General features: G+C 44.5%; 1 protein-coding gene across 2 annotated transcripts in view; it reads right to left on the bottom strand.

The window, feature by feature from the left end:
* The window catches only part of LOC106596747 (mdm2-binding protein), a 61,255-nt gene that overhangs the window by 15,674 nt on the left and 23,748 nt on the right, over nt 1-21,833 (bottom strand). For both annotated transcript variants that reach the window (XM_082959264.1, XM_082959262.1), the window contains 5 exons: nt 9,044-9,157; nt 7,941-8,138; nt 6,210-6,300; nt 5,872-6,039; nt 1,909-2,004 (listed from right to left, as the gene is read on the bottom strand). In XM_082959264.1, coding sequence (XP_082815390.1) covers nt 1,909-2,004; nt 5,872-6,039; nt 6,210-6,300; nt 7,941-8,138; nt 9,044-9,157 — 667 coding nt within the window. The remainder of the gene's footprint in view (nt 1-1,908; nt 2,005-5,871; nt 6,040-6,209; nt 6,301-7,940; nt 8,139-9,043; nt 9,158-21,833) is intronic.

The raw sequence follows: 21,833 nt of genomic DNA, 5'->3' as shown, positions 1-21,833 counted from the left end.
TGTCCGGTAATCCTGTGAGTATTGTTTTGTTATTTGACTGTTTGTTTGTTTGGTGGGAAAAGGGGGTACCAAGACAAGTCGCCCATGGGCATACATTACCCGTAGGAATACTGTGTCTAAGTACCATAGTTAGAACTGGGCGGACCACCCACTGTATTTTTGGTTAGTTAGCTAGCTGTTGTTGAAATAGGCTAGTCTAGCTTAGGGGTGGTTTTGGATTATTGTTTCGTTGCTTGGGTCCAGCTCAGCCCCTTTTCCCACACCCCTTTACCGTGTGTTTAAAATAAACCTTTTGAGTTTGACGGTAGATTTCAGTTGTCTGTGGTTTTTGGTTCTCACTGTTACATGTCACGATTATAATTTGCATGATTTATGTTACGGGTCTCGTATCCATCCCCCCTAGACCGCTGGGCCAAAGAGGTTCGTAACACCAGGACACAGAGACAGAGGGGTCAGACAGTGAGCCAGGACACAGAGACAGAGGGGTCAGACAGTGAGCCAGGACACAGAGACAGAGGGGTCAGACAGTGAGCCAGGACACAGAGACAGAGGGGTCAGACAGTGAGCCAGGACACAGAGACAGAGGGGTCAGACAGTGAGCCAGGACACAGAGACAGAGGGGTCAGACAGTGAGCCAGGACACAGAGACAGAGGGGTCAGACAGTGAGCCAGGACACAGAGACAGAGGGGTCAGACAGTGAGCCAGGACACAGAGACAGAGGGGTCTGCTGGAGTAGATAAGGTAGGTAGAGGTCATAGGTGAGGTTCACAAGAAGATCAGCACCATTCAAAAAACTGTGAAAGATCAGAAGTAAATTTGCATCAGATGCCCTGCTCGTCCAGACAGGACCTGCCCAGGGAGAAGGGAGACCTTATTGATTCAAAACAGAGACAGGTCTGGACCATAACCGGTCAATAAGCTAGTACTTGGTAGTAAATAAGGTATAAAAGAGCAGGGGGAGGTTTCCAGAAGGAACATCAACATTCAAAAGACTGAACGATCAGGAATAATTTAGCATAAAGAGGGAGAGACTAGGCCTCCACTTGTTCAAGTCTATTAGGTACCGTTTACATGAGTAAAATAAGTCTAGTGAGATCCATCTCTCTTCAAAATTAGATATGCAACGTTTCTGTTAACAGTAGCCGTGGATGTGGTATGTCCAAAGTCACATTCCTGCTTCATGTGTTGGCGCAGCTATTAGCATACCGTAAATACCATAGTATACAGACTAACAAAATAAGGATCGCCACTCAGATGCGGTATCAGCCTCAGGAGGTAGTTTGGGAGACATCTCTTAAAGAGAGAGTTGACTCTAGATCAGTCTCTTTACACTACACAAGTATATGTCCTGGAACTAGTTTGTGTCGTCAGGCCCTCAGGTGATTAGAGACAAGTCCTCTACCCTAAGAGATGGATAGGTTTATGTGTAGATTGGGGCGGCGGTTAAAGCGTTGGACTAGTAATCGAAAGGTTGCTGGATCGAAATCCCTGAGCTGACAAGGTAAAAATCTGTCATTCTGCCCCTGAACAAGGCAGTTAACCCACTGTTCCCTGTTACTGTATGTATAAAGATACCTACTCTAGTCCATGGTAGGTTCCTGTATGTATAAAGATACCTACTCTAGTCCATGGTAGGTTACTGTATGTATAAAGATACCTACTCTAGTCCATGGTAGGTTACTGTATGTATAAAGATACCTACTCTAGTCCATGGTAGGTTACTGTATGTATAAAGATACCTACTCTAGTCCATGGTAGGTTACTGTATGTATAAAGATACCTACTCTAGTCCATGGTAGGTTACTGTATGTATAAAGACACCTACTCTAGTCCATGGTAGGTTACTGTATGTATAAAGATACCTACTCTAGTCCATGGTAGGTTACTGTATGTATAAAGATACCTACTCTAGTCCATGGTAGTGGGAGCTGGCTGCTTGGTTGAAGGGGATCTGGGTCACTTTCCTGGGGGTCAAGTCTGGAGACATCTGGAATGTATTTCCCCTGGAAACACACACACACAGACACACATTTTTGTACAGGAGCTGTGAACATTTTCTATTCAAATCCAGGACTGCAGCAAAGAACACACAGTACTGCAGCGATCTGAAGTGAAACTAAACTCTCCTGTCCTCCGCACCCAAACTGATTAAGTGTGTAAAACAACTTCCTAATGAACTGACAGAATGCCTCTTAATTGAGTTTCTTTTAATGAACATAAATTACGACAAAAAAATATTCTTCTCTGCTTTCTGTAAGAACACTATCCGATAAAGGCTCTTTATAAATCAGAGGAATTCAATTTGATTGGAATGCATATCAGAAGTAGACAGCCACATGAAATCACCGTCGCTACATGGTGTCTGAAACATCCTGACTGAATAGTTGTCTGCTGAACGGAGTGGTTTCTCCTCTAGGGAAGAGGAAGTTAGAAACAGATTATTCAACATGTTGACAGCATTCCAGATTCAGACGGTGACAAAACTGATTTTCCCAGAGTCACACTGAAGCGCCGGGACACATTTCTACCTCCATATTAGAAGCCTGAAATCTAATTTCATACACAGACAGATTGTCCCCTTGTTGAGCTACACACAGCAGGTTGGGTTTCCATCCAGATTTTCATGCGAATATTTTAAAATCAGCATTAAGAAAATATAAGCACTTTCCCACCAGTGATAATGTTTCCACCAAACTGACTTGTTGCGGATAAACATCAGTACATGATGATGTAGTGCACATAAAATGTACTTCTTTGTTTAAGTTTTCATGTACCGAATAAAAATGTAAAGTTCAATGTGTTTCCATCGTATTTCCAACTCTACTGATCAGTTTCTGTCACAAAAACTGTTTAAAACAGCAAATGTGCATATTCTGGTCTTAGTATGTACGCTCCAGCTAACAGCTGTGTGGGTAGGCTAGTCTACATGACGAGATCATTATGGATAACAGCGAGAATATTAATATTTGTCAAATTGGCAGTCAAGTATCGATCATCACGTCACCAGAATAAGACCATAGATATTTATTGGAAAGGAGCATCAAGCTCATAACCAAAGATTTGTATAACTAACCCAAGATAGACCACAGCCTGTCGTTTCCAATGGGAGCAAATGAATCATAGTGGGCAGAACAAGCAAGGAAGTGGGCAGAGCCAAGGATGAGCTAGCGAGAGCCCATTGGTGTGTTCTAGCATGTATTTGCATATTTCCGTTAGGGAACGCCTACTTTGTGAAGTACACGTGTGCAATTAGTCAATTCCCCCTTGCACTCCTTCTAAACAACGCAACAACTAAAAATATTTAGCAAAGGGCAAAGTCTACAAAACATAGTCCACTCTGTTCATAACAGATTCTAGTTTTGTGAACAGAAAACTGTATTGAGATCAAATGTTTCATTGATGAGGAAAATTTGCAGAATATTGGCCAAAATCCATCTTGCTCCATCTTTCTCCACTGCCGGCCACTGGGCTTCCTCTCATCACCATATTTGGTAGTGAGCGGAAATGCCAACCAGATGCTTCAGATTTCTACATCCAGTGAAATATTTCACTCGTTGTTCTATCCGTATCATCACCGTGCACTTTAACCACTCCTGTGAAGTTGATCATCATTTATTTAATCTGTAGCCTAATAAACTGCATGGTTTCCCCAAGTCGTAGTGGGAGGACAACACACCATATCGTCGCGTGACTCCAAGTTTACTTCGATATGATGCGTACTCTCACTACTGGTGTCCCCCAGGGCTTGGTTCTAAGCCCTCTTCTCTCTATACACCAAGTCACACGGCTCCGTAATATCTTCACATGGTCTCTCCTATCACTGCTATGACGATGACACTCAACTACTTTTCTCCTTCCCTCCTCCTGAAACCCATCTCTGCGTGCCCGGCAGATATCTCAGCTTGGATGTCGACCCACCACCTCAAGCTCAACAAGACAGAGCTGCTCTTCCTCCCGGTTAGTGTTAACTACTTTGGAGCACTCAGACACATATAAATTGACCAGAGAGGCTGTTGTACATAAAGTAGAACACATCTAAATACGTTAGACAACTTTCTGTAGTAGAGACAGAATGAGTCAAACCCCAATGCCTTTGAACAACTCCCTAAAGTATCTGAACAGTATCTGAACAGTATCTGAATTGAACAACTCTCTAAAGTATCTGAACTGAACAGTATCTGAACAGTATCTGAATTGAACAACTCTCTAAAGTATCTGAATTGAACAGTATCTGAATTGAACAACTCTCTAAAGTATCTGAATTGTGAGAGAACCGGTAGTGGATGAGGTGCAATGATTTGATGATGCAATTTAAAGTTGTTGGTGGAAAAACAGTATATACATCCAATCCAACCGTGTTCCTTTTCATGTTATTCTTTTCCATTACTATTAAAACGTTATATATTACAGAGGAGCTTGTAGGAATATAGAGTTACCCTAGTCTCCGGACTAACAGAGTTACCCTAGTCTCCGGGCTAACAGAGTTACCCTAGTCTCCGGGCTAACAGAGTTACCCTAGTCTCCGGGCTAACAGAGTTACCCTAGTCTCCGGTCTAACAGAGTTACCCTAGTCTCCGGGCAAACAGAGTTACCCTAGTCTCCGGGCTAACAGAGTTACCCTAGTCTCCGGGCTAACAGAGTTACCCTAGTCTCCGGACTAACAGAGTTACCCTAGTCTCCGGGCTAACAGAGTTACCCTAGTCTCCGGACTAACAGAGTTACCCTAGTCTCCGGACTAACAGAGTTACCCTAGTCTCCGGGCTAACAGAGTTACCCTAGTCTCCGGGCTAACAGAGTTACCCTAGTCTCCGGGCTAACAGAGTTACCCTAGTCTCCGGGCTAACAGAGTTACCCTAGTCTCCGGACTAACAGAGTTACCCTAGTCTCCGGGCTAACAGAGTTACCCTAGTCTCCGGGCTAACAGAGTTACCCTAGTCTCCGGGCTAACAGAGTTACCCTAGTCTCCGGGCTAACAGAGTTACCCTAGTCTCCGGACTAACAGAGTTACCCTAGTCTCCGGGACTAACAGAGTTACCCTAGTCTCCGGTCTAACAGAGTTACCCTAGTCTCCGGGCTAACAGAGTTACCCTAGTCTCCGGACTAACAGAGTTACCCTAGTCTCCGGGCTAACAGAGTTACCCTAGTCTCCGGGCTAACAGAGTTACCCTAGTCTCCGGGCTAACAGAGTTACCCTAGTCTCCGGACTAACAGAGTTACCCTAGTCTCCGGGCTAACAGAGTTACCCTAGTCTCCGGGCTAACAGAGTTACCCTAGTCTCCGGGCTAACAGAGTTACCCTAGTCTCCGGGCTAACAGAGTTACCCTAGTCTCCGGACTAACAGAGTTACCCTAGTCTCCGGGCTAACAGAGTTACCCTAGTCTCCGGGCTAACAGAGTTACCCTAGTCTCCGGGCTAACAGAGTTACCCTAGTCTCCGGGCTAACAGAGTTACCCTAGTCTCCGGGACTAACAGAGTTACCCTAGTCTCCGGGACTAACAGAGTTACCCTAGTCTCCGGGACTAACAGAGTTACCCTAGTCTCCGGACTAACAGAGTTACCCTAGTCTCCGGGCTAACAGAGTTACCCTAGTCTCCGGGCTAACAGAGTTACCCTAGTCTCCGGGCTAACAGAGTTACCCTAGTCTCCGGGCTAACAGAGTTACCCTAGTCTCCGGGCTAACAGAGTTACCCTAGTCTCCGGGCTAACAGAGTTACCCTAGTCTCCGGGCTAACAGAGTTACCCTAGTCTCCGGGCTAACAGAGTTACCCTAGTCTCCGGGCTAACAGAGTTACCCTAGTCTCCGGACTAACAGAGTTACCCTAGTCTCCGGACTAACAGAGTTACCCTAGTCTCCGGGCAAACAGAGTTACCCTAGTCTCTGGACTAATAGAGGCTGCAGATCTCCGGTGGGCAGGCCGTCAGGTGTGAAGTGTCTAAGCAGCTCTTTGGCATCCAGCAAGGCTGGGGTGGTTCTCTGGCCCTGGATGTCCTTAGGCCCCAGCAGACAGTCAGACGAGCCGCCAGACAGCAGACCAAACCTGGGAACGGAGACAGGCAGGAGGAAACCAAAGATGAGATGGTTAAATTACTCACGTGTCAGGAACCAAAGATACTGTCGGTCTCTCTATTCCCATAAGCCACCTTGCTTGCTTATCGTTGTTGGAAGAGAGATGTATGTACCGATGTGAAGACCATGATTCAAGTTTACCTCAGCTTCTGACGAGTCCTCTGGAGGTGCTCATAGTTCTGCAGAACACTTCTCTCTGGCCAGTCAGCATGTTGGGAGTGTTTAATGAACTCTACATTGGAATGGGAAAATAGTCATTTCGTTTTTTCAGTCAAGGTTTCTTGTAGGAGTCAGTTTTAGAGATGGCAAATCCAGTGCCTTCAGAATGTATTCAGACCCCTTGACTTTTTCCATATTTTGTTACGTTACAGCCTTATTCTAAAATAGATTTTTTTTGAAATCGATACCCAATAATGACAAAGCGAAAACAAGTTAAGATTTTTTTTGCAAATGTATAAAAAACAGAAATAACCTATTTACATAAGTATTCAGACCCTTTGCTATGAGACTTCGAAATTGAGCTCAGGTGCATACTGTTTCCATTGATCATCCTTGAGATGTTTCTACAACTTGATTGGAATCCACCTGTGGTAAATTCAATTGATTGGAGATGATTTGGAAAGGCACACACCTGTCTATATAAGGCCCCACAGTTGACAGTGCATGTCAGAGCAAAAACCAAAACCATGCCAAAGGAATTGTATGGACAGCTCCGAGACAGGATTGTGCTGAGGCAGAAATCTGGGGAGGGGTACCAAAACATTTCTGTAGCATTGAACGTCCCCAAGAACACCATGGCCTCCATCATTCTTAAATGGAAGAAGTTCGGAATCACCAAGACTCTTCCTAGAGCTGGCCGCCCGGCCAAAATGAGCAAGGGCCTTGGTCAGGGAGGTGACCAAGAACCCAATGGTCACTCTGACAGAGCTCCAGAGTTTCTCTGTGGAGATGGGAGAACCTTTCAGAAGGACAATGATCTCTGCAGCACTCCACCAATCAAGCCTTTATAATAGTGTGGCCAAAAGGCACCTAAAGGACTCTCAGACCATGAGAAACAAGATTCTCTGGTCTGATGAAACCAAGATTGAACTCTTTGGCCTGAATGCCAAACCTCACGTCTGGAGGAAACCATCCCTACGGTGAAGCATACTGGTGGTGGCTGCATCATGCTGTGGGAATGTTTTTCAGAGACAGGAAGACAAGTCAGGATCAAGGGAAAGATGAACAGAGCAAAGTACAGAGAGATCCTTGATGAAAACCTGCTCCAGAGCGCTCAGCACCTCAGACTGGGACGAAGGTTCACCTTCCAACAGGACAACGACCCTAAGCACACAGCCCTAGACAATGCAGGAGTGGCTTCGGGATAAGTCTCTGAATGTCCTTGAATGGCCCAGCCAGAGCCCGGACTTGAACCTGATCGAACATCTCTGGAGAGACCTGAAAATAGCTGTGCAGCGACACTCCCCATCCAACCTGACAGAGCTTGAGAGGATCTGCAGAGAAGAATGGGAGAAACTCCCCAAATACAGGTGTGCCAAGCTTGTAGCGTCATACCCAAGAAGACTCAAGGTTATAATCACTGTCAAAGGTGCTTCAACAAAGTTCTGAGTTAAGGGTCTGAATGCTTACGTAAACGTGATATTTCCGTTATTATATTTTTTATACATTTGCAAACATTTCTAAAAACCTGTTTTTGCCTTGTCATTATGAGGTATTGTGTGTAGATTAAAACAATTTAATCCATTTTAGAATAAGGCTGTAACATAACAAAATGTGGGAAAAGTCAAGTGGTCTGACTACTTCCTGAATGCACTGTACATATTACTGAGCTGTGTTACTGGGAGTAAGGGAGGGACTGGAACAGCAGAATACCTGTAGTCTTCATAGTGAGGTTCACCTCCTCTGCTCCACAGGGCTCAACTCTGGGCAGACTGGAGTCTTTAGGCAGGGTAGAGGCTTTAGGCAGGGTAGAGTCATGCATCTTGAGGTACTGTTCTCTGGCCAGGCTGAGCAGGATCTTCAGGTCATTGACTGGTATTGAAGCTGGCTTCTCTGCCTCTTCTCTACGTCCTAGTCAATATGGAGTAACGAGAGTAGTCAGTAAGTAGCCTTGTCCGAGCCAGGGTGGCCCACAGGGCTGGAGCCTCATGTTTCTGTTGCGTGAGGCTGCTTAATGTTTACCTATCTGGCTACGATAGACTGATTTTAATACTGGAGGAACCACTTACCTATCTGGCTACGATAGACTGATTTTAATACTGGAGGAACCACTTACCTGTCTGGCTACGATACAGACTGACTTTAATACTGGAGGAACCACTTACCTGTCTGGCTACGATACAGACTGACTTTAATACTGGAGGAACCACTTACCTGTCTGGCTACGATAGACTGACTTTAATACTGGAGGAACCACTTACCTGTCTGGCTACGATACAGACTGACTTTAATACTGGAGGAACCACTTACCTGTCTGGCTACGATACAGACTGACTTTAATACTGGAGGAACCACTTACCTGTCTGGCTACGATACAGACTGACTTTAATACTGGAGGAACCACTTACCTGTCTGGCTACGATACAGACTGACTTTAATACTGGAGGAACCACTTACCTGTCTGGCTACGATACAGACTGACTTTAATACTGGAGGAACCACTTACCTGTCTGGCTACGATACAGACTGACCTGCTTTATTAAACTATGCTAAATATGTTTTTTTGTCAAATAGAATGTCCTCAATAAAGTACCTGGTTAAATAAACTGCAATAATAAAAAAATACATTAGCTAGGCTCTATTTGGAAGCAATAAAGTACACTGCAAATGGAAAGAGTGTGCTGAGTACAGACATTTTAATATATATTCTGCGTCAGACATGATATCGCTTGAAAAATCTTTTTTTTTTTTTTTTTTATCTCAACGAGACTTACCTGGCTAAATAAAGGATGAATAAAAGATGATGTTGTACTTACTCAGGCACTCCTTTAGGACCAGGGTCTGCACCTCGGCCAACTTCCTCTCCCTCTGTAGCAGTTGGTCTCCATGGAGACAGGGCAGGGAGCGCAGCCAGTCTGTAGTGGTGGAACCTGGGGGAAGAGACCAAGTGGACTGCTTTATCAATCAATTGGCTGAACCCTTCTCAATAACATCAGAGAAAAGAGAAACCTGCCCACTGCTCTCGCTGGTACTACTTATTTTATTAAAGGCCCACTGCAGTCAAAATTCTGTTTTTACTGTGTTTTGTATTATATTGTATTACACTGTAAAAAAGTGTGACGTGATCAGTGTTATTTCCTGATAGTTGCTGGTTGAAAATACAATCTACACAGGACCTTCTAAATCAGCAGGTTTTGCATGGGTAGAGTTTAATAAGGTTGAATAGAATAAGTGACATTAGTAAGAGCAGTGTTCCTGTTTCTCTTTCCTCTGAAGTAATCACATTATTTCCACACACCTGCAACAACATAACTCAGATGTGGGAGTTCTTTTTAGGATGTTCAATAACCTGGTAACATGGCTTATGAGTTCAAATGAAGTTCATATGAATGTGACAACACAAACGCTATCAAAGGAGACAGGGGAGTTTAATACAAGTACACTGCATTAAGGAGACAGGGGAGTTTAATACAAGTACACTGCATTAAGGAGACGGGAGTTTAATACAAGTACACTGCATTAAGGAGACAGGGGAGATTAATACAAGTACACTGCAATAAGGAGACAGGGGAGTTTAATACAAGTACACTGCATTAAGGAGACAGGGGAGATTAATACAAGTACACTGCATTAAGGAGACAGGGGAGTTTAATACAAGTACACTGCATTAAGGAGACGGGGAGTTTAATACAAGTACACTGCATTAAGGAGACAGGGGAGTTTAATACAAGTACACTGCATTAAGGAGACAGGGGAGTTTAATACAAGTACACTGCATTAAGGAGACAGGGGAGTTTAATACAAGTACACTGCATTAAGGAGACAGGGGAGTTTAATACAAGTACACTGCATTAAGGAGACAGGGGCGTTTAATACAAGTACAGTGCATTAAGGAGACAGGGGAGTTTAATACAAGTACAGTGCATTAAGGAGACAGGGGAGTTTAATACAAGTACACTGCAATAAGGAGACAGGGGAGTTTAATACAAGTACACTGCAATAAGGAGACAGGGGAGATTAATACAAGTACACTGCATTAAGGAGACAGGGGAGTTTAATACAAGTACACTGCAATAAGGAGACAGGGGAGTTTAATACAAGTACACTGCATTAAGGAGACAGGGGAATTTAATACAAGTACAGTGCATTAAGGAGACAGGGGAGTTTAATACAAGTACAGTGCATTAAGGAGACAGGGGAGTTTAATACAAGTACAGTGCATTAAGGAGACAGGGGAGTTTAATACAAGTACAGTGCATTAAGGAGACAGGGGAGTTTAATACAAGTACACTGCAATAAGGAGACAGGGGAGTTTAATACAAGTACACTGCATTAAGGAGACAGGGGAGTTTAATACAAGTACACTGCAATAAGGAGACAGGGGAGATTAATACAAGTACACTGCATTAAGGAGACAGGGGAGTTTAATACAAGTACACTGCAATAAGGAGACAGGGGAGTTTAATACAAGTACACTGCATTAAGGAGACAGGGGAGTTTAATACAAGTACACTGCAATAAGGAGACAGGGGAGATTAATACAAGTACACTGCATTAAGGAGACAGGGGAGTTTAATACAAGTACAGTGCATTAAGGAGACAGAGGAGTTTAATACAAGTACACTGCATTAAGGAGAGAGGGGAGTTTAATACAAGTACACTGCATTAAGGAGACAGGGGAGTTTAATACAAGTACAGTGCATTAAGGAGACAGGGGAGTTTAATACAAGTACACTGCATTAAGGAGAGAGGGGAGTTTAATACAAGTACACTGCATTAAGGAGACAGGGGAGTTTAATACAAGTACACTGCATTGCTTTATTAATCAATGGAGATTGAGAAAAATGTTTAAATCACAACAATCAATCAGTCTGGCCTTCTGGGTTGACTCACCCTTTCTCAATAAATTGACACGACTCATGAGTTCATATTAGGTTTACATTAACTAACATTACTTTAACTCTATAAAACTGTATTCTTATTCGTATTCCTATTTTTTAAACTGCATTGTTGGTTAGAGCCTGTAAGTAAGCATTTCACTGTAAGGTCTACACCTGTTGTATTCGGTGCATGTGACTAATAACATTTGATTTGATTCTGAAGTTCCAAGCAAACACAGCACTATTGACAGGGTAACTATTTTACACTGTAGTGACTGAGGCCCAAATGGACTGACAGGGTAACTACTTTACGCTGCAGTAACTGAGGCTTGACTTAGGCCCAAATGGACTGACAGGGTAACTACTTTACACTGCAGTGACTGAGGCCCAAATGGACTGACAGGGTAACTACTTTACACTGCAGTAACTGAGGCTTGACTTAGGCCCAAATGGACTGACAGGGTAACTACTTTACACTGCAGTAACTGAGGCTTGACTTAGGCCCAAATGGACTGATAGGGTAACTACTTTACACTGCAGTGACTGAGGCCCAAATGGACTGACAGGGTAGCTACTTTACACTGCAGTGACTGAGGCCCAAATGGACTGACAGGGTAGCTACTTTACACTGCAGTGATTGAGGCTTGACTGAGGCCCAAATGGACTGACAGGGTAGCTACTATGCACTGCAGTGACTTTGAGGCTTGACTTAGGCCCAAATAGATTTTTTTATCTTCTCTAGCCTATTCTTCACGGCTATTTACACCTTTAATACACAACCTCCAAATAATGCAATTGCTTCTAATTAATTATTAAAACATTTGGTGTTATTAGTCTAGAGAGAGAGAGCGCTAGAGAGAGAGAGCTAGAGAGAGAGAGAGCTAGAGAGAGAGAGCAAGAGAGAGAGAGAGCTAGAGAGAGAGAGCTAGAGACAGCGAAACAGAGAGCTAGAGAGAGCTAGAGAGAGAGAGCTAGAGAAAGAGAGCTAGAGAGAGAGAGCTAGAGAGAGAGAGAGAGAGAGAGCTAGAGAGAGAGAGAGAGCGAGAGCTAGAGAGATAGAGAGCTAGAGAGAGAGAGCTAGAGAGAGCGAAACAGAGAGCTAGAGAGAGAGAGCTAGAGAGAGAGAGCTAGAGAGAGAGAGAGCGCTAGAGAGAGAGAGAGCTAGAGAGAGAGAGCTAGAGAGAGTGCTAGACAGAGAGAGCTAGACAGACAGAGAGCTAGAGAGAGCTAGAGAGAGAGCTAGAGAGAGCTAGAGAGAGAGCGCTAGAGAGAGAGAGCTAGAGAGAGAGCGCTAGAGAGAGAGCGCTAGAGAGAGAGCTAGAGAGAGAGAGAGCTAGAGAGAGCTAGAGAGCTAGAGAGCTAGAGAGAGAGCGCTAGAGAGAGAGAGAGCTAGAGAGAGAGCTAGAGAGAGAGAGAGAGCTAGAGAGAGAGAGCTAGAGAGAGAGAGCTAGAGAGAGCTAGAGAGAGAGCTAGAGAGAGAGCTAGAGAGAGAGAGCTAGAGAGAGAGAGCTAGAGAGAGAGCTAGAGAGAGAGAGCTAGAGAGAGAGTTAGAGAGAGAGAGCTAGAGAGAGAGAGCTAGAGAGAGAGAGCTAGAGAGAGAGCTAGAGAGAGAGCTAGAGAGAGAGCTAGAGAGAGAGCTAGAGAGAGCTAGAGAGAGCTAGAGAGAGAGAGCAAAACAGAGAGCTAGAGAGAGAGAGCGCTAGAGAGAGCTAGAGAGAGCTAGAGAGAGCTAGAGAGAGAGCTAGAGAGCGAAACAGAGAGCTAGAGAGGGCTAGAGAGAGAGGGCTAGAGAGAGAGGGCTAGAGAGAGAGGGCTAGAGAGAGAGGGCTAGAGAGAGAGAGCTAGAGAGAGAGCTAGAGAGAGAGCGCTAGAGAGAGAGCTACAGAGAGAGAGCTAGAGAGAGAGAGCTAGAGAGAGAGAGCTAGAGAGAGAGAGCTACAGAGAGAGAGCTACAGAGAGAGAGCTAGAGAGAGAGAGCTAGAGAGAGAGAGCTAGAGAGAGAGAGCTAGAGAGAGAGCTAGAGAGAGAGCTAGAGAGAGAGCTAGAGAGAGAGAGCTAGAGAGAGCTAGAGAGAGAGCTAGAGAGAGAGCTAGAGAGAGAGAGCTAGAGAGAGAGAGCTAGAGAGAGCCAGAGAGAGAGAGCTAGAGAGAGAGAGCGAAACAGAGAGCTAGAGAGAGCTAGAGAGAGCTAGAGAGAGCTAGAGAGAGCTAGAGAGAGAGAGAGAGAGAGCTAGAGAGAGCTAGAGAGAGAGAGCTAGAGAGAGCTAGAGAGAGCTAGAGAGCGAAACAGAGAGCTAGAGAGAGAGAGCTAGAGAGAGAGAGCTAGAGAGAGAGCTAGAGAGAGAGAGCTAGAGAGAGAGAGCTAGAGAGAGAGAGCTAGAGAGAGAGAGCTAGAGAGCGAAACAGAGAGAGAGCTAGAGAGAGAGAGCTAGAGAGCGCTAGAGAGAGAGAGCTAGAGAGAGAGCTAGAGAGAGAGCTAGAGAAAGAGAGAGCTAGAGAAAGAGAGAGCTAGAGAGAGCTAGAGAGCGAAACAGAGAGCTAGAGAGAGAGAGCTAGAGAGAGAGAGCTAGAGAGAGCTAGAGAGAGCTAGAGAGCGAAACAGAGAGCTAGAGAGAGAGAGCTAGAGAGAGAGAGCTAGAGAGAGAGCTAGAGAGAGAGCTAGAGAGAGAGCTAGAGATAGCTAGAGAGAGAGAGCTAGAGAGAGAGCTAGAGAGAGAGAGCTAGAGAGAGCCAGAGAGAGAGAGCTAGAGAGAGAGAGCGAAACAGAGAGCTAGAGAGAGCTAGAGAGAGCTAGAGAGAGCTAGAGAGAGAGAGCTAGAGAGAGCTAGAGAGAGCTAGAGAGAGCTAGAGAGAGCTAGAGAGCGAAACAGAGAGCTAGAGAGAGAGAGCTAGAGAGAGAGAGCTAGAGAGAGAGCTAGAGAGAGAGAGCTAGAGAGAGCTAGAGAGAGAGCTAGAGAGAGAGAGCTAGAGAGAGAGAGCTAGAGAGAGAGAGCTAGAGAGAGAGAGCTAGAGAGCGAAACAGAGAGAGAGCTAGAGAGAGAGAGCTAGAGAGCGCTAGAGAGAGAGAGCTAGAGAGAGAGCTAGAGAGAGAGCTAGAGAGAGAGCTAGAGAAAGAGAGAGCTAGAGAAAGAGAGAGCTAGAGAGAGCTAGATAGAGCTAGAGAGAGAGCTAGAGAGAGCTAGAGAGAGAGAGAGCTAGAGAGAGAGAGAGCTAGAGAGAGCTAGAGGGAGAGAGAGAGAGAGAGAGAGCTAGAGAGAGAGAGAGAGCTAGAGAGAGAGAGCTAGAGAGAGAGCTAGAGAGAGAGAGCTAGAGAGAGAGAGCTAGAGAGAGAGAGAGAGCTAGAGAGAGAGAGCTAGAGAGAGAGCTAGAGAGAGAGAGCTAGAGAGAGAGAGCTAGAGAGAGCTAGAGAGAGAGCTAGAGAGCTAGAGAGAGAGCTAGAGAGAGAGAGCTAGAGAGAGAGAGAGCTAGAGAGAGAGAGCTAGAGAGAGAGCTAGAGAGAGAGCTAGAGAGAGAGAGCTAGAGAGCTAGAGAGAGAGAGAGAGGGACAGAGAGAGAGAAGTCATGCAGAAGAACAGCTCCTGACTTGTTATAACTTTTTGGTTGTTAAGAGCGAGATTAACACGACTAAATTAGCAAAAAATGTATAGGTAATCAAATTGTACAACTGAAGATCAACACAGGAGGAAAAGATTGACAGAGTGAGTTAAAAGACCAATCTTCATCGTGGTAGCTAGCCAAATTCAAATCTGTCAGCTACCTTATCGTCTAGCTCTAACCGTTTACTGGTGGTAACCATAGCAACATGGCCACTGAGGCAGCGCTAGCAGCGACAGCAACGGCAGAGACTGAGAGATTTTCGCCGTTGTTTTTTGAATACCCAGCAGAAATCAAATCAGAGAAGGGAAGAATCAACTTTAAACACAGAATTCTGAGGGAGAACCCAGAAACTTTGTTCGCCGACTGCTCACAAAACGGGACTGTTACAAACCTGTTATTTTACACAGACCACACTACTGCCTGGCATACAGCTGTAACCAGGCATTTCAGCTATACCACGAAGAAAGGCATCTGCAAGGGAAGGCAAATCCACATTTTTGAGGACAGCGATAAGGACCAGGAAAACAGGTTTCTGACGGTAAACATGTATCAGAACGGCACTATCATGGTCCAGGGCAGTGAGGCTGCACTCAGCTCTGTTGTGCAGGACTTCCCCACTCTAAGGAAGATAGCAGAAAGCAAAAAAGACAAGGACAGCACCCCGACCTCTCCCCTCACCTCAGGCACCCCAACAGCAGGACTATCCTCCCCCCTGCCTGCCTACAACCACCAGAGCCAAGACCACACTACTATCAGCCTGTTGAGAGACAGGCTGGCTGTGTTAGAGGTATGGGTTACTGAGCTGAAGGAGCAGCCCCCCAGCTACACCACCACCAGCCCAGACACAGAGCTTCTACAGGACCAGATCAACCAGTGCAGGACCCAGCTGAAGAACTCTGTCCAGGAGCTGAGAGAGAGCCTTACCACAGCTCTTGAGGAGGTAAAGGCCACCATAAGGAGAGAGCTAGTGCAGGTAAAGGAGGAGATGGCAAAGGAGTTGTCTGTCATCAAGAGGGTGCTACAGCACAGAGAACAGACTGTAGAGACTCCCAGAGAGAAGCTGCAGCCCCTCACCACCCCTAACAACCCCACTGACCCACCTTTACCCACAATCCCCCCCCATACCGACAACACTCTACCCACACCCCCAGTCAACAAAGAGGCCCAAATAGAGACCCCTACTACAGAGAGAAGCTCTCTGCCCCCCCCTGACACACCCCCACACCCCCCTCCATGTACACAGGCCCTGTGTACTCCAGCCCCAGACCGTAAACACACTAATCTGGCAAAACCCTCTGAGGTGGCCATCCTCATTGACTCAAATGGGAAATTCATCCAAGAAGATAAACTCTTCCCTCAACACAAGGTGTGCAAAATATGGTGCCCAAAAACACAAGATGCACTCCACATCCTGTCCCAGCCTGACTTTGGCACACCAGGCCACATTATTATTCACACCGGCACCAACAACCTGCGAGAGGAACAGGAGAGAGTAGGCAGCCTGGTCAACAGAGTAGCAGAGAGGGCCTCTGAGTTGTTCCCCAACTCCCACATCACCATCTCCACTCTGCTGCCCCGCAAAGACTTTCATCCCCGTACTATTCAGAAAGTCAACGCTGACATCACCAGAGGGTGTGGCCTACTCCCGAACGTACACGTTGCTCACCACCCAACAATCACCCCAGAGCATCTACACGACCACTCCCACCTGAGGAAGCAGACAGTAGGGATGTTTGCCAAGTCTCTAAAGGACGTGGCACTTGGTAGACAAACACCCCATGCTGTACTGGACAGAGGACCACCCAGAGACCCCTACCAGACCACTGCACCACCAAGGAGCCCCAGGCCCCTTCAACGCCACACCAGACCCAGTGCACCCCACAGGCCCCACCCACCCCCAGAGCATCACCACTTCCATCGGCTTAGCCAGACCAGACCGGGCCCAGCCTATTATCCCGCACCAGACCACCACCCCTACCCGACCAGAGAGGAAGTCCCACGGCCCAGACCTGGCCCCCCTCCACCTCACAGGGCCCAACAGCAGGACCAGCGCAGCTACGCGGAGGTCGTCAGAGGACAGGAGAACCCTGTAGGATTAAGTGAGATTAAACAGCTCCTCCAATACATCTGCACTAAACTGCACTAAACACACACGGACGCATACACACACACACACACACCTATTGTACTAGAATTTACTTGTTCAATGAATAGGAATATTTAACAGAATAACAGAATAAATGTTAGCTGATATCCTGTTTCTCACTCTTAACAACTTATTAGTTAATAGTTACTGTGTTTCTGACTGCTATTCTTTCTTTTTGCAACATGAAATCACTATCAGTTAGCATGTGGAACATCCAGGGCCTAAACTCATCAACCTTTGGTCTGAAGAGTTTAGCACTGGAGTTCAACAAAAATCTTAAAGATGTTGATGTCATCATTCTGCAGGAGACATGGTGTAAGGCTGATGTTGTCACTCACTGTCCCACAGGCTACAGAGAGGTCATTGTGCCGTCACAGAAACACAGCTCTGTCAATAGAGGCAGAGACTCTGGAGGATTGATCATTTGGTACAAATCCGAACTACAAAATCTAATTGATCCCCTCAAAATTGGCAAATACCACATTTGGTTAAAACTAAAAAAAGAACTTGTACTGACAGAAAAAGATGTGTTCCTTTGTGCAATATATATCCCCCCTCAGAATCCCCATATTACTCAGAGGAGATCTTCCCCACCCTTGAGGAAGAGACGTGCCATTTCCAGGCCCAGGGAAATGTGCTCATCTGTGGGGACACAAATGCGCGCACAGGAACACTACCTGATCTAACGAGCACACGAGGGGACAGCTTTATTACAGGCCATACTGTTTCTAACTGTCTTAATCTCCCCCATAGAAACAACAGTGACAGCACCGTCAACAAAAACGGAAGGGATCTGTTGCAGCTCTGTAGAAGCCTGGGTCTGTACTTTGTCAATGGTAGGTTACGGGGGGACTCTTTGGGGAGATTCACCTACTGCTCACCTCTTGGCCACAGTACAGTAGACTATATGATCACAGACATGGACCCTTTCTCTCTCAGCTCATTCACTGTCAAGCCACTAACACCTCTGTCTGATCACAGCCAAATTACGTTGTTCCTCAAAAGAACAGACATGGAAACAACCACACATTCACAGCCCAGTAAGCTGTACAACATCAGAAATTCATACAGATGGGCCCAAAACAGCACAGAAGAATACCAGAAAGCAACCTGGAACCAAAATATCCAAACACTCTTAGATAACTTTCTGGATACCACATTCACTCACAGTAAAGAAGGCATCAATCTAGCAGTACGAAACATCAACTATATATTCAGGCAAACGGCAAAAGAAGCACAATTGAAATTGATAAAAAACAAAACAAAAAAAAATCGCAGATGACAACTGGTTTGATGCAGATTGTAAAATTATAAGGAAAAACCTTAGAACACTATCCAACCAAAAGCACAGAGACCCAAATAATGGTGAACTACGCCTTCATTACTGTGAGACTTTAAAACTCTATAAACATACACTCAGAACCAAAAAAGCACAGTACAACAGCAAGCAGCTGACACTAATTGAGGAGTCCATAAACACAAACAACTTTTGGCAAAATTGGAAAAAACTAAAAAAATCTAAACAAGAGGAATTAGCAATACAAAATGGTGACGTATGGACGACCCATTTCAAAACACTCTACAACACCGTTCAAATTGACACAAACGCAGAACAACGCCAAATCCATGAGAAGTTGAATGGATTAGAAAAAGCTATAAAGGACAATCAAAACCCATTGGACTCCCCAATTACTGACCAGGAGCTCTATAAGAAACTTCAGGCCCTCAAATTTAAAAAAGCATGCGGACCTGATGGCATCCTAAATGAGATGCTCAAACTCACTAGTGCAAAATTTCAATTGGCTATATTAAAACTGTTTAATTTGATCCTGAGTGTAGGTTATTTCCCTGACATCTGGAATCAAGGACTCATAACCCCAATCTTTAAGAACGGAGACAAATTTGACCCTAACAATTACAGAGGCATTTGTGTGAACAGTAACCTGGGGAAGGTTTTCTGTAGTATCATCAATGTAAGAGTTCTAAACTTCCTTAATAAGCACAATGTCTTGAGTAAAAGCCAAATTGGATTTATACCAAAACATCGCACAACTGATCATATTTACACCTTACACACCCTGATAGATAAACATGTCCACCAAAATAATACCAAAATATACGCTTGCTTTATCGACTTCCAAAAAGCATTTGATTCTATTTGGCATACAGGACTGTTCTACAAAGTTATTGAAAGTGGTGTAGGGGGAAAAACATATGACATAATTAAATCAATGTATACTGGCAATACGTGCAGCATTAAAATTGGTAAGAAAAGAACAGAATTCTTTAACCAGGGGCGGGGCCTTCGTCAGGGTTGCAATCTGAGCCCTGCACTATTCAATATTTACATTAACGAATTGGCCACTATTCTAGAAAAATCCTCAGGCCCTGGTGTTAGTCTCCACAATTCAGAAGTTAAATGCCTACTCTTCACAGATGACCTATGCCTGATGTCACCCACAGCACCTGGCCTACAGCAGAGCCTGGACCTGCTAGAGCAGTACTGCCAGACCTGGGCCCTGGCAGTAAACCCCAAAAAGACTAAAATAATGATTTTCCAGAGAAGATCCAGATCTCAGGGAATTAGACCAAAGTTCTCAATTGGTACAAAATATATAGAGTACTGTACACACTACAATTACTTAGGTTTAAAAATAAGCTCAACTGGACACCTTAATGAGGCAGTGAATGAACTGAGAGAGAAAGCACGCAGGGCATTCTACGCCATTAAAAAGCAAATTCAAATTGAAATACCTATTAAAATTTGGCTAAAACTAATTGAATATGTCATTGAACCAATTGCACTTTATGGCAGCGAGGTGTGGGGTCCACTTGCAAAACAAGATTTCATCAAATGGGACAAACACCCCATTGAAACCCTACATGCAGAGTTCTGTAAGATTCTCCTACGTGTCCAGAGGAAAACTACAAACAATGCATGCAGGGCAGAATTAGGCCAATATCCACTAATAATAAAAACTCAAAAAAGAGCAATTAAGTTTTGGAAACATCTAAAATACAGTGACCCCCTCTCATATCATTACCAAGCCCTGCAATGCCAAGAGCTGAGCAAAGAAAAGAGTCCCCTCATCCAGCTGGTCCTGGGGCTGAGTTCACTAACCTGTTCTACTAAAACACTGAAGCCTCAGGACCAGAACATCCAATCAATCAGAATAAACCAAATTACAACACAGTCAAAACAAAACTACATTGCTTATTGGGAAACACAAGCACAAACACAAAGCAAAATGCAGTGCTATCTGGCCCTAAATCGACAGTACACTATGGCTAAATATTTGACCATGGTTACTGATCAAAACCTTAGAAAAACCTTGACAAAGTACAGGCTCAGTGAGCACAGCCTTGCCATTGAGAAGGGTAGACACAGGAAAACCTGGCTCCCTGTAGAGGAAAGGCTGTGCAACCACTGCACAACAGCAGAACCTGAGACGGAGCTACATTTCCTGACAAAATGTCAAAAATATAAAACAATTAGAGAGTGTCATTTCCCCAAATTTGAAACCCTTATTCAAGGTTTCACAGACCTCTCTGATGAGGATAGGCTACCCGTCCTGTTGGGGGAGGACGCAGAGAGCTGTGGGTTGGCAGCGCACTACATTGCTGCCTGCCATAAGTTGAGGGACAGTGTCTGACAGACCAATAAACCTGCACATGTCCTCTACTGTATGATTATTGTTATTGTTCAATGTGTTGGTTATTTTGACCCTTGGTTATTGTTGTTACTGTTGTCCCGTTGACAATATTTGATTCTCATTTTTATTTATTTTTAATATTGTAAATATCCAAAATAAGCTTTGGCAATATGTATATTGTTACGTCATGCCAATAAAGCGAATTGAATTGAATTGAAAAATTGAGCTAGAGAGAGAGAGCTAGAGAGAGAGAGCTAGAGAGAGCTAGAGAGAGAGCTAGAGAGAGAGAACTAGAGAGAGAGAACGAAACAGAAAAAAAGGGAGAACAGAACGGCAGGACCTTTTAGGAACTATTGCTTGTTCCTCCATTTTATTCTCTTTCAGAAGGAAAATGGTTCATGAGTCAAGGTTTTTCCTTAAGGGTTTTATATAATAAACTCCTACAGAGAGCGAAGGGAACAGGAAGACCTTTCAGGAACTATTGCTTCTTCCATCATTTTGTTACGTTCTCATTGAGAATGAAAATGCCACATGAGAGTCGGTGTATAAAAGAACCATTCTTACGCTTTAATCTTTGAAGGTACTCAGAGTGAGGGTCATGAAAGTTAGAAATAGAGGGAACAATTCTTTCACCATGTTATGTTCTCTTTCAGAAAATAAATGCTACATGAGAGTTGGTGTAAAAGAAAAGAAACTCTTTGTAAGTCTCTCTGGATAAGAGCCTCTGTTAAATGCATGAAATATATTTTAGATTTTTTCTTTTGGGGTATTCCATAAGGGAACAAAATGTGCTCTCTGAATGAACGTGGAGGCCTGCATGCTTTATACTGTACAGAGTACAACAGGCTGTTACAGCATGCAGCAGGGAGGGAGAGGGAGCGATAGATAGATAGAGAGAGAGAGAGAGAGAGAGAGAGAGACAGAGAGAGAGAGAGAGAGAGAGAGAGAGAGATATAGAGACTACACTGCTGGGTCTTCTCTCTTTGTCCTGTTTCACTCAGAGGTATTACGTCCGTCTTTCTACAGGGCTTTATAATCTCTGAAAGAAGGTAAATCTCCAGAGGAGTTAGAGGGTTCCACAACTGTTGGCCCGCGGGTGGATTTACTTTGGACCCCTTTATTTCAGTTTTTTATGTTTGGACCTAAGACTGTAAAAACACCAGGAAATCAGTTCCAAGTGATTTTAATTTAGGAAATCTGTTCCCAAGTACTGGCACGCATAATAGAGAGATATGTGATCTTATACAAATGTAAGCAAGGCTTGAAATGATTATGTTTTAGTCAAATATTATATCTATTTGGGATTCTTGCAGTCAATTTGCAGTCTACAA

The sequence above is a fragment of the Salmo salar genome, chromosome 02 (genome assembly GCF_965601325.2).
Source record: "Salmo salar chromosome 02, fSalSal1, whole genome shotgun sequence".
NCBI classification, from domain to species: Eukaryota; Metazoa; Chordata; class Actinopteri; order Salmoniformes; family Salmonidae; genus Salmo; species Salmo salar.
The sequence above is the reverse complement of the archived record's forward strand: the minus strand, read 5'-3'. Positions and strand labels throughout refer to the sequence as shown.